General features: G+C 38.9%; 1 protein-coding gene across 2 annotated transcripts in view; it reads right to left on the bottom strand.

The window, feature by feature from the left end:
* The window catches only part of TASP1 (taspase 1), a 249,297-nt gene that overhangs the window by 156,831 nt on the left and 78,685 nt on the right, over window positions 1-13,781 (bottom strand). For both annotated transcript variants that reach the window (XM_081097445.1, XM_081097446.1), the window contains exon 8: window positions 3,075-3,181. In XM_081097445.1, coding sequence (XP_080953571.1) covers window positions 3,075-3,181 — 107 coding nt within the window. The remainder of the gene's footprint in view (window positions 1-3,074; window positions 3,182-13,781) is intronic.

Raw genomic sequence — 13,781 nt, 5'->3', positions numbered from 1 at the left:
GACACTCTCCTGTTTGTATCTCTGCCTCACTGGCTATCTCTTCTTTCTCCTTTGCTAGTTTCTCCTCCCACTAGTACATGTTGAACTGGCCTAAGGTTCAGTTTTCAGAGCTCTATCTACTCTCACTCAGAAGTGAGCTCATCCAGCCACATATATTTATATTCCTTTCGATGCCAATAATTTCCAAATGGGAATCTCCCTCCTGACCTTTGCATAAGCTTCAGACCCATATACCAAACTCAACAATTAATCTTTCCTCATGCCACATCAAGTGTTTTATGGAAAATCCTCTTAAACAGTATGATGAGTGACTGGTTGAAATTTTTAAAAGTTGAAAATTCTCTGGGTGAAGCAGGAAATAAAAAAAAAAAAAACACCCACATTCCTTAAATATTTTATTTTATTTAAAACACAAAGGTTCATTCATTAGTCAATCTTTTCATATGAGACTAAAGTCTTTTCTTTGAATGCGGGCCCACAAACAAATGTTCCATGTCATCTTTCTTGTATAATCTACAACACACTGAACTGTCCCATGATTTCAAGTTTCATTTTATCTAACATACAACAAGCACATAAGGACACTAACATGCACCCTGAATGCAGAATGCCTCTAGATTTTTATGACTTTTTTCAACCTTTTACAGCTGGCTTGCTCATTTTTAATTCTATAGCATTTTCTTTATAAACCAACTCTATTTTTTCAAGTTAGTTTTCAAACAAACAACTCTCTTAGTTTTTTTTTAAAAAAGTAACTATTTTAAACTCAATATTCATTGGTGTATATGAGACAATGAGTTATGCAATTATAATGATAAAAATAATGAGCATAATGAGGCCCTAGATGACATATAATTCAATTGGAAGGAGTAAAGAAACATGGCACACTAAAAGACGGCCTATTAGCTTGGGTATTTAGGGTACTGCTGACATCAGGTAACATATTTTATGGTGAAAATGGAAAGCACTGGTATTCCAAGTCCATTAAGGGGATATGGGCTAAGAAAGTTCTTAATTTCCACTTCCCACTCTATCACTATGAAGCCATACCTTCCCCAGCCCTCCTCACGCAAGTAAATGACAACACTCAACTGCTAAAGCTAAAAGCTTTAATTTCTCTCTCTTCCTTACCAATATCTAAGGCATCAATAATTCCTGTCTTTCCAGGAACTCTCAAAATATACCTTAGATATATTCACCTCTTTCCATCTCCATCCCCTTTGCCCAGAGTCCAAGTTGTCATCATCTCCCAGCTGATATCTACTTTGCCATGATCTACTGGATTTTAAAGGAGCTAGCACATACCTTCCTCTCCAGCTTCATCTCACCACTCGCCTCTGCCTACCCTGCTTTAGGCACACTGACCCTCTTCCCCATTCCTCTAACATGACAAATCCCCCCCTGGGCCACTGCACATGCAGTTCATTCTGCCTGGAACACTATTCCACTGACTCTGCATAAGCTCACTTCTTATTTTTCAGATGTCACCTCAAATGTTATACACCCTCAGAGAGATCTCTACCAATCATTCTAGCTGAAGAACTGTTCTTTGAGACTTACTTCCACCTCTGACATCTAAGCTACTTCGTATCACACTACAATGAGTAGCCATTGAGGAGTTAAAAGAAGAGATGCAATGTTATCTCATTCACATTTACAAAGTTCTCTTGGGCTCCGGTGTGGAGAATGCATTGAAAGGGGAGACAAGAATAGAAGTAGGCAAGTTATGACTGGCTGAGAAGAAGTATAGAGGAACCAGAATTTTCTACTAGCTAGATAGGTGCATGGGTTATATGGGTGTATACATTTCTAGAAATGATTAAATTGCTCATTGTACGCCAATTTTATCACACGTTTTTAAAAGAACAAAAGTCCTAAATTTTCTCACTCGAACAGCACAGGGGATGCAAAAAAAACAAGAAACAGAACCACACTGTTATCCACTTTCACCAAGATCTACTTATTACAATGTTCATTTTCCTCCTAAATTCCTACTTTTCTCTAGCAAAAAAAAATAAAAAGATTTGAACCAAATTTTTTATTAATTGTCCAATGTGGAAACACACTGGGAAAATATCTGTCACTATGAAAGATGATTTATTATGCATATATGTGTGTGTGTGTGTGTGTGTGTGTGAATCACATAAAACTATGACAGAAAGCATGAACCAGTATTAATAAGATTCCAAAGCACATCAAATGACTGTGATGTGAGACACCCATCACGAACTATGTGCTAATGAACCCCCCAACCATAGACTGACCAAGAATGTTGTGGTTTTCAACTTCCAAACACCTAAGAAATGCCACACATGGACTCATGATGGTACACAAATGCATAAAATGCAAACAAAGAATGTGTAACAATGAGAAACAGAAACCTGCAATTAGAATGTATACAAAACCCTACATGAACTCAACATATACATTTCTTTGTAACATACTCTACCCCCCGAACAGCCATGTTAAGAGTCACTATCCAAAGCTGCAAGGCCCAAATCAGTAGCCATCAGCCACATATAGCTATTGAACACTTAAAATGCAGTAAGGGCAAATAAGATATTGAATTTTTAATTTTATTAAATTTTAATTAATTTTAATTTTAAAATATACTCAGTTATATTATGGGAAAGTTTTAAGTGTGTTTGGAATTATTTGTTATGTAAACTACTTTTTCAACAGTGTATTTCAATTTGTATTTCAATTATGAAATACAAATACAGACCAAATATTTACAATGAAAATTCAGTGTCATCATTAAGATGTGCTAGAAGAGTAAAATACACACCAGTTTGGAAGACTTAAAAAAAAAGTTTAATAGCTCACTAATAATTTTTTCATTGGTTACATTTTTAAGTGATATTTTGGATTCACTGGTTTAAATAAATTATTAAAATTCATTCCACCTGCCTATTTTTACTTTTTTAATGTAACTATTGGAAAATTTAAAAGGATGTATGTGGCATGCATAATATTTTTACTGGATCATACTACTTTAAAGCTTATATATCTAAATGCAAATTAAATATATCATTATGATACATTAATAATTAATATTTCAAATACCTCCTGACCTTTTCATTTGATTGTCTTCTTTTCTTTAGTTGAATGAAATCTGTTTCCACCCTTTCTGCCAGCTCTAGTTTCCTCTTGTTTCTTTTAAATGCAGCTAAACTGAATCCTATAAAAGAAACATTAAAAATGACATTTGATAAATATTAGGGCAATGAGGCAGATGCCATATCCTATAGAGCCTTCACAGGACAAGTCCTTAAGAATGTTGGATAAAAGGTTAAAAGAGGCTTTTCAATGCATGCTGAAGTGGTAGGAAAATAAGACAAATACCCTTAGGTTAAAGAAGAAAAAAGTCAAATCCAGAGACACAAGTCCTGAGGGTACATAGTAGTATATGCTACCCAGAGGTATCTGCCAATGCATACCACCACCCACTTTGGTTTTGAAGGTCTCTTGGCATAAAGGACAAGAGATGAAACCTGGGAACAATGCAGCTCAAGGAAACATACTGAAGATTATCCACACAAAAAAGAAACAAACCCCAAAAGGTGCTATGCCCAGTAAAAGGGAAAATCAGAAAAGGCCACCATATGCAAAGAAAAAGGAAACTTGCAAGTCTCAGCCTTAGATTTATATGTAAGGGAGGAAAAGTCTCTCTAGATAATTCATGACCAAGGGCTTTCAGATAGGTTTAGAGAAGAATTCATTTTAGTGACCTAAAATTTAAAAAAAAAAAAAAACAACTCAAAAATTATCTCAATGTGCTAGTGCCTCAACAACCCCTAAAATTCAAATGCAAATACTCCCTGGAATAAAAAACCTTAACTTACCACACTTCATAGAATTCCTACGTTTCAATTAACATGAGCCCATAATTTAAAATAATTCACAAAACACATGAGAAATAAACCATCAAGAATAAAACTTTGCCAAATATCAGCAAGCATAATTCAATTTAAACCTACAAAGACCTCAGATACTGAAATAATCAAATGTAGACTATAAAACATGTTTATGCTCATGGAAAAAAAGGGATGATACTGAAAATATAACTAAGGAAGAAAAGATGATAAAGTGATCAGGAAGACTTAAGAAGAACCAAATAGAGCTTCCAAAAGCAAAAAAATAATAATAATTAAAAATGTAAAACGATATACAGATATAAACAGCCAATTAGATTCAACTGACAAATGAGAAATTACAAAGTAGACTATAACAATGAAGATATTAGCAACGTTTTCTGATAATGGCATCAAGGAGAGATGTAAATCAAGCCCAGAGCCCATTAAAAGTGGGAGTTCTCTCACTAAAAGTGGAGGAACTTCCAAGTGTGGGAAACTGGGTATTGGAAGGGCTAACACATTGCTAGGGTTGGCCAGAACTATGCAACTCTGTACTTACTCTCTATCCCAATACCAAGTACATTCAAGCAAGACTGTCTTCGATTATGGGATGACAGGAGGGGGGTGGGGAGTAGAAAGAGGAAGGAGAAAAGGGGGATGGGGAATATTGGAAAGAAATTTTGGGTTGACTGGGTCCTTTGTATAGATTTGCAAACATGAGACTTGGGCAGGTCAGGGAATAATAAACTTTTAACTAAGTTTAAGTAGATTCTGATTAATAGTGTGTGAAATAGAAAATACATGGTCTTTGTCCTGATTCCTGGCACAGAGCTCTTAAAACCTTCATAATTCCCTAGGTGATAAGAGTACTATGATCACCTTTTATCCTAACATTGGGTCTTTGACCCCAGTTCCGGAAAGCTCCTAACTCTCTTGGAATTTCCAGGAGGATATGTCTTTTGGTCTGATGAGGCAACTCTTGGTGGGCTTCTGCATAGCTTCAGGATGAGGATGGGTCACCAGAAAGACAAAGTCATGCTTAAAAGCTTGGAACTTTCATCCAGCCTTATCCCATCCTCGGGGAAGGAGATAGGCACTGGCTATGGAGTTAATGAACAATCATGCCTACACGATGAAACCTCCATAAAAATCCCTCAAGGACAAAGCCTGGAGAGCTTCCAGGTGACTGAATACATCTATGTGTAGGGAAGGTGGTACACGCCAACTCCACAAGGACAGAAGGTCCTGCACTCAGGACCCTTCCAGACCTTGCCCTATGTATCTATCTCTAATTCTGGCAGTTCATTCATATCCTCTAATATGCTTTGTAATAAACTGGTAATCTAGTAAGTAAACTGTTTTCCAGAGTTTTCTGAGCCACTCTAGCAAATTAGTCAAACCCCAAAAAGGGGGCCATGGGAACTTCTAATGTATAGCCAGTCAGCTGGAAGCACAGGTGACAACCCAGGCTTGCGATTGGCATCTAAAGGGGAAGTGCAATCTTCTGGGACCAAGCCCTTAACCTGTGGGGTTTGTACTAACTCCAGTTAGTGTCAGAATTAAATTGAATTGCAGGACACCCGGATGGTACAGAGAATTGGTTCAGTGTAGAAAACCCCCACAAGTTATGTCAGAAGTGATATAGGGAGTTGTGAGTGTGACAGTAGTATGCAAGTAAAAGGGGAAAAAATAGTGTTTTTTCCATTCACAGTGCACACACACTTGGCAAAAGTAAAAGCAAAAAATAACATCTGGAAAAAGACACCTTCATCCTAGGCTATGGGTGAGTCTACACAAATAATTATTTAAGGGCAATAATAACCATACAGTCAAAGATAATAACCATGGAAAAGAGGCACCATGAATAATAAGAAGAAAAAATGCCAATGTGTACCACATATAATGGAATTATCAGGCACAATATAAAACAAGTGTCCTTATAATGATTAAAAAGTAAACAAAAAACATGAATACATCTTTATTTCATACTACAAAGTAAATTAAATTATAGATTCTTAAAAAAATAGAACTTCTAGAAATGAAAAAGCAGATAACCAAATTTAAAACCTCAATGTATGTGCTTGGTAGTTGACAGGATATAAAAAAAGAAATTGGTGAATTAAAAGCCTGAGGAGAGAGGGGGGGAAGATGGCGGCGATATAGGCAGACGCGTCCCAGGTCGTGTCCCGGAGCAAATGGAGTCAGCAGCTGAAACTAGTAACACCCACACCGAATTGGCGAAATTGCTCAGCTGGTGAGACGGTTTGCAGCCGAGAAGAGCAGAACTCCCCAGGAAAGGTAAAAAAAAAACCAGGGATTTGGGCAGGAAAGTTTGCCAGACCTCTGAACCCAGAGAGTCGGAGGGAGACCGCGCGGCAGCCGCGTCCCTTGGGACAGGCACAGCCCCTGACGGGGGAAAGGAGAACCGCGGGATTCCTGGCGCCGCCGGGGAATTGAGAGCTCAGTGCTGTGATCACAGAGGACTGAGCCTAAAGGGGGCAACCTGAAGAGCTGACCAGACCATGCAGTCCCGGTAAGAGAAGAAGCTTACAGAAACCAAGCCTTCCCCGTTTCCGCGGCCGGCGTTTGTTTGATTGTTTTCACTGAATCCTGTTCATGGGACATTTCGGATACAGACACTCACCTGTGCTGAAGAGAGGGAGAGTGTGCGGAGGAGTGGAATCTGGGGAGAGACTGAGGAGAGAGGGGGAGCCGGGAGAGGTGGCAGCGAATTGAGTGCTGAGACACCCCCGAGCACAGGACTAGGGCAGCCATTCTCTCCGGAGAGTGAGACTCCTCCCCCCAGCCCCCAGGCAAGGAGCACAGCCACACCCAGATTCCACCCTGTACAAGATCAAGGATTAAAATAACCTGATCAGTCCCTAGGAGTTAACAGGGTCTGGCCTATAGAGGGATTTTCAATCCCAGCAACAACACAGCGCTGGTAACTAACTATTACGCAGCCAGCTCTGGGCAGTGAACTTCCACTGGACAGAAAGGCCCTACAGCCTCAGAGGCCAACCCCAAAACACTGCCACCCAGAGGCTGACCCACAAACTGACTCTTTGCTAAACACAAAATAAGGCAGTCTGGGAAACAAAAGCGGTCTGCTTTAAAATAAGGACTGTGGTTTACAACACAGAGGAACAGTGTATCGCAGGGAAACTCAACACTCTCCTGGATACCTGGCAGGTCTAAGGCGAGCCACACTGAAGAATAGAAGAACCAAGGGACCTTCACTACTGCAATTTTTTTTTTTCCACCTTTTAACTAAGAAACCAATTTTTTTTCTTTTTTTTTTTTCTTCTTTTTTTTTTTCTTTTCTTTTTTTTTTTTTTCTTCTTTTTCCATCACCTGATTTTACCCTTTTAATTACTACCTTCTTATTTTTAACCAGTATTACTACTGCTACCATTTTACCATTTTTTAAAGTGCCATTTTATTTTCTCTTTATTTTATTTTGGGATTAGTGTTCTCCATTCTATTTTCATCGTTATATTATTGGTTGTTTCTAGTTTGCATTCATCTCCAGGGAGCTGTTGCTGGAATTTGTTGGGATTAATGGCTGTTCTATAGGAGTATTCTCCTCATATAAAAAGTCTCTTCCCCTCTTCCACTTCATTCTCTCTTTTCGCTCTTTTTTTTTTTTCTTTTTTTTTCTTTTCTTTTCTCGCTTTTATTTTCCCCCCTTCTTTTTCCAAATTTCATTTTTGCACTCCTTTTTTTTTTTGGTCCCTACCTTTCTTTTCTTTTTCTCTTTTATCTTTTTCTCTTTCTTCTTCCTTGTTCCCTAATTCTCTTAATTCGGGTGATCACCTTTATTTGGGGTTATTAATATCGTGAATATATTTGTGTATAGTGCCTGGTACGTGGTGCCTTGTTGTGTTGTATTTTGTGCCTTTAAATCAACGCAGCAGGTCCAAGCAACAGCAACCTCCTGAGCAACACACCCTCTGCCGAGGAACAGCAGCTGTACGTGAAACCTCGCCCACCAGCCAGAAGAGCCACCACAGCTGTGAACAGAACCCACCAGAGGAGCTGCTGCCAACTGAAGAGCAGCTGCTACCGCAACCGCCCGAAGAGCAACCACAGATCAAGGAGTCACTGCTACCAAGGGAGCAACCACTGAACGACTCAACGTCTAGATATGTCAGTGAGATCAAACATGGGTAGACAAAGAAACCCCCAAAGGAAAGAGAAGGAGGACTCTCCAGAAAAGCAGCTAAGTAATACAGAGGCATGCAACATGACAGAAAAAGAATTCAGAATAAGGGTCCTAGAGTGCATAAACCGGATGGAGGAAAAAATCGACAACCTCTGCAAGAAGCAAGACGAAACAGATGAAAAAATCGATAACATATGGAAGAAGCTAGAAGAAACAGATGAAAAAATCAACAACTTAAGTAAGACCCAAGAAGAAATGAAGAGTGATATAGCTGCAATGAAAAACTCCATTGAAAGTATCAACAGTAGACTAGGAGAAGCGGAGGACCGAATTAGTGAATTAGAAGACAAGGAAGCAAAACACACCCAAAATGTACTGCAATTGGAGAAAAAAATTAAAAGACAGGAGGAGAGCCTAAGGGAGCTTTGGGACAACATGAAACGAAACAACATACGAATAATAGGAGTACCAGAACAACAAAAGGATGACCAAGGATTAGAAAACCTATTAGAAGAAATAATATCAGAAAACTTCCCTGAGGTGGGGAAGAAAAAAGTCACACATGCCCAGAGAGTCCCAAACAAGGTGAACCCGAAAAGACCCACACCAAGACACATCAAAATTACCATGGCAAATGTTCAGGACAAAGAGAGAATCTTACAGGCTGCAAGAGAGAGACGGAAAGTTACATACAAGGGCTCTCCCATTAGATTGTCAAATGATTTCTCAACAGAAACACATCAGGCCAGAAAAGAATGGACTGAAATTTACAAAGTGATGCAAAGCAAAGGACTGAATCCAAGAATACTCTATCCAGCAAGGCTATCATTCAAACTTGAAGGGGAAATAAGAAGCTTCACAGACAAAAAAAGGCTAAGGGAGTTTATCACCACCAAGCCAGCAATGCAAGGAATGCTAAAGGGACTGGTATAAAAATAAGAAATAAAAAGCTCAGAAAGAAAACAGCCACACAAAAACAGAAATGGCTACAAACAAGTACCTTTCAATAATAACTTTAAACGTAAACGGACTAAATGCTCCAAACAAAAGACATCGAGTGGCTGAATGGATAAAAAAACATGACCCATACATCTGCTGTCTACAAGAAACCCACCTCATTAGAAGGGACTCACACAGACTGAAAGTGAAAGGATGGAAAAATATCTTTCAGGCAAATGGAAAGGAAAAGAAAGCTGGGGTAGCAATACTTATATCGGACAAACTAGACCTCAAAGTGAAGGCCATAACAAGAGATAAGGAAGGCCACTTCATAATACTAAAGGGATCAATACAACAAGAAGATATAACTCTGGTAAACATATATGCACCCAATGCAGGAGCACCCAAATTCATAAAAAAACTCCTGGAAGATATCAAAGGAGAGATCGACAACAATACAATCATAGTAGGGGACTTTAATACACCACTGACTGCACTGGATAAGCCCTCTAGACAAACAATCAGCAAAGATACAGCAATCCTAAATGACTCACTAGATCAGATGGACTTAATAGACATCTTCAGAACACTCCACCCCAAAGCCAGGGAATATACATTCTACTCAAATGCTCATAAGACATATTCAAAAATAGACCATATATTGGGTCACAAGCAAAGTATCCCCAAATTCAAGAAGATTGAAATCATAAAAAGCATCTTCACAGACCACGATGGCATAATATTAGAAATAAACTACAATAAAAACAACCAAAAATACTCAAACACCTGGAAGCTGAATAGCATGCTATTAAATATTGATTGGGTTACCAATGAGATCAAAGAAGAAATTAAAAACATTCTGGAAACTAATGACAATGAAAACACAACAATCCAAAACCTATGGGACACAATGAAAGCAGTCTTGAGAGGGAAGTTTATAGCTCTACAGGCCTATCTCAAAAAACAAGAAAACATGGTAGTAAATCATCTAACTCTACAACTCAAAGAATTAGAAAGAGAGCAACAAGAAAACCCCAGAGTGAGCAGAAGGAAGGAAATAATAAAGATTAGAGCAGAAATAAATGACATAGAGACCAAAAAAACAATACAGAAAATCAATGAAACCAAGAGCTGGTTCTTTGAAAGGATAAACAAGATTGACAAACCTCTAGCCAGACTCACCAAGAAGCAAAGAGAGAGGACCCAAATAAACAAAATCAGAAACGATAGAGGCGAAATAACAACAGACCCCACAGAAATACAAATGATCATTAAAAAATACTATGGACTGCTCTACTCCAACAAACTAGACAACCTGGAGGAAATGGACAAATTCCTAGAAAAATACAACATTCCAAAACTCAATCAGGAAGAATCTAAAAATCTCAACAGGCCAATAACTATGGAAGAAATTGAAGCAGTCATCAAAAAGCTTCCATCAAACAAAAGCCCAGGACCAGACGGCTTCACAGGAGAGTTTTACCAAACATTCAAGGAAGAACTAAAACCTATCCTCCTCAGACTACTACAAAAAATTCAAGAGGAAGGAACACTTCCAAGCTCATTCTATGAAGCCAGCATCACCCTAATACCAAAACCAGGTAAAGACAACACAATGAAAGAGAACTACAGGCCAATATCCCTCATGAACATAGATGCCAAAATCCTCAACAAAATCTTAGCAAATCGGATCCAGCAGTACATCAGAAAGATCATACACCATGACCAAGTAGGATTTATCCCAGGGATGCAAGGATGGTACAATATCCGCAAATCAATAAACGTGATACATCACATAAACAAACTGAAAGAAAAAAACCACATGGTCATATCAATTGATGCAGAAAAAGCATTTGACAAAATTCAACACCCATTTTTGATAAAAAACTCTCAGCAAGGTGGGAGTAGAAGGATCATACCTCAACATAATAAAAGCCATATATGACAGGCCCACAGCCAACATCATACTCAATGGGCAAAAACTAACACCATTTCCCCTAAGAACAGGAACAAGACAGGGATGCCCCCTCTCACCACTCCTGTTCAACATAGTACTGGAAGTGTTAGCCATTGCAATTCGGCAAGAAGAAGAAATAAAAGGCATCCAAATTGGAAAAGAGGAAGTAAAACTGTCCTTATTTGCAGACGACATGATATTATACATACAAAACCCCAGAGACTCCATCCAAAAGCTACTAGACTTAATACATGAATTTGGCAATGTAGCAGGATACAAAATTAACCCCAAGAAATCTGAGGCATTTCTATACACCAGTAGTGAACTTTCAGAAAGAGAGATTATAAAAGCAATCCCGTTTACCATTGCACCAAAAAAATTAAGCTACCTAGGAATCAACTTAACTAAAGAGGTAAAAGACCTCTACTCAGAAAACTACAGGACGTTGAAAAAAGATAGAGGAAGACATAAACAGATGGAAGAACATACCGTGTTCCTGGATTGGTAGAATCAACATCATTAAAATGTCCATACTACCCAAAGCAATCTATAAATTCAACGCACTTCCCATTAAAATACCAACGGCATACTTCAGAGATCTAGAACGAACTCTCCAAAAATTCATCTGGAATAAAAAAAGACCCCGAATAGCTGCAGCAATCCTGAAAAAGAACAAAGTAGGTGGGATCTCAATACCAGATATCAAGTTGTATTACAAAGCCACTGTTCTCAAAACTGCCTGGTACTGGCACAAGAATAGGCATATAGATCAATGGAATAGAATAGAGAGCCCAGAAATCGGCCCGAACCAATATGCTCAATTAATATTTGACAAAGGAGGCAAGAACATACAATGGAGCCAAGATAGTCTCTTCAATAAATGGTGTTGGGAAAATTGGACAGATATATGCAAGAAAATGAAACTAGACCACCAACTTACACCATACACAAAAATAAACTCAAAATGGATAAAGGACTTAAATGTACGACAGGAAACCATAAAAATTCTAGAAGAATCCAAAGGCAACAAAATCTCAGACATATGCCGAAGCAATTTCTTCACTGACACAGCTCCTAGGGCACTTGAAACTAAAGAGAAAATAAACAAATGGGACTTCATCAAAATAAAAAGCTTCTGCACAGCAAAAGAAACCATCAACAAAACAATAAGAAAACCCACTGTGTGGGAAAACATATTTGCCAATGTCATATCTGATAAGGGCCTAATCTCCAAAATTTATAGGGAACTCATACAACTCAACAAAAGGAAGATAAACAATCCAATCAAAAAGTGGGCAAAGGACCTAAATAGACACCTTTCAAAAGAGGACATTCAGAAAGCCAAGAGACATATGAAAACATGCTCAAAGTCACTAATCATCCGAGAGATGCAAATCAAAACAACAATGAGGTATCATCTCACACCTGTCAGACTGGCTATCATCAACAAATCAACAAACGACAAGTGCTGGAGAGGATGTGGAGAAAAAGGATCACTTGTGCACTGCTGGTGGGAATGCAGACTGGTGCAGCCACTATGGAAGACAGTATGGAGTTTCCTTAAAAAACTGAAAATGGAACTCCCATTTGACCCTGTGATCCCACTTCTAGGAATATATCCCAAGAAACCAGAAACACCAATCAGAAAGGATATATGCACCCCTATGTTCATAGCAGCACAATTCACCATAGCTAAGATCTGGAAACAGCCTAAGTGCCCATCAGTAGATGAATGGATTAGAAAACTGTGGTACATCTACACGATGGAATACTATGCTGCTGTAAAAAGGAAGGAACTCTTACCATTTGCAACGTCATGGATGGAACTGGAGAGCATTATGCTAAGTGAAATAAGCCAGTCAATGAAGGAAAAATACCACATGATCTCACTCATTCATGGATAATAGAGACCATTATAAACTTTTGAACAATAATAGATACAGAGGCAGAGCAGCCTCAAACAGATTGTCAAACTGCAGCAGGAAGGCAGGGGAGGGTTGGGGGGCAGGAGGTAGGGGGGTAAGAGATCAACTAAAGGACTTGTATGCATGCATATAAGCATAACCAATGGACATAAGACACTGGGGGACAGGGGAGGCTAGGGGACTGTCTAGGGCGGGGTGATAAAATGGACACATATGTAATACCCTTTGTAATACTTTAAGCAATAAAAAAAAAAAAAAAAGAAAGAAATTTACTCAATCTACACTAATATAGGAGAAAAAAAAAAAAAAAAAAAAAAAGCCTGAGGAGAAAAAACTTATCCAGAATGTGCCTAAAAAGATAAAATGATGAAAAACACAGAAGATTAAGAAACAGGGTAGATAATGTAAAAAGGTCTATTATATATTTAACTAGAGGTCCGGTGCACAAATTCATGCATGGATGGGGTTCCTCAGCCTGGCTGGTGATCGGGGCTGATGGGACTGTCTCGCCCAGTCCCAATCAGGCCAACTGGGGCCGGCCGGCCGAGGGGAGGGACCGCGGGAGGTTGGCTGGCTGCAGGAGGTAGGTTGTGGGAGCCCACTGACCACCAGGGGGCACCTCCTGCATTGAGTATCTGCCCCTGGTGGTCAGTGAGCATCACAGCGACTGGTTGACCGAACAGTCACTTAGGCTTTTATACATATAGAACAGAATTTCAGAGGTGAAGATAAAAGAATGGAAAATGGCTACAGGGTTCCCTAGAGTAGAGTGAAGGAAAACAACAGCAAAAATGCTGACAGAGTTTTGGTAAATGCTCACCGTAGGAGAGACAAAGTTTAAAGTTTGAGACTTTCCACGGAAACCCCAGAAAGGCCTATACATATATCTTAGAAATAAATAAATAAATACCCATGGACACAGACAATAATGTGGTGAA

Source organism: Myotis nattereri (genome assembly GCF_964212035.1).
Source record: "Myotis nattereri genome assembly, chromosome: 8".
Taxonomy (NCBI): Eukaryota; Metazoa; Chordata; class Mammalia; order Chiroptera; family Vespertilionidae; genus Myotis; species Myotis nattereri.
Note: the sequence above shows the minus strand (reverse complement) of the source record. Positions and strands in the feature narration are given on the sequence as shown.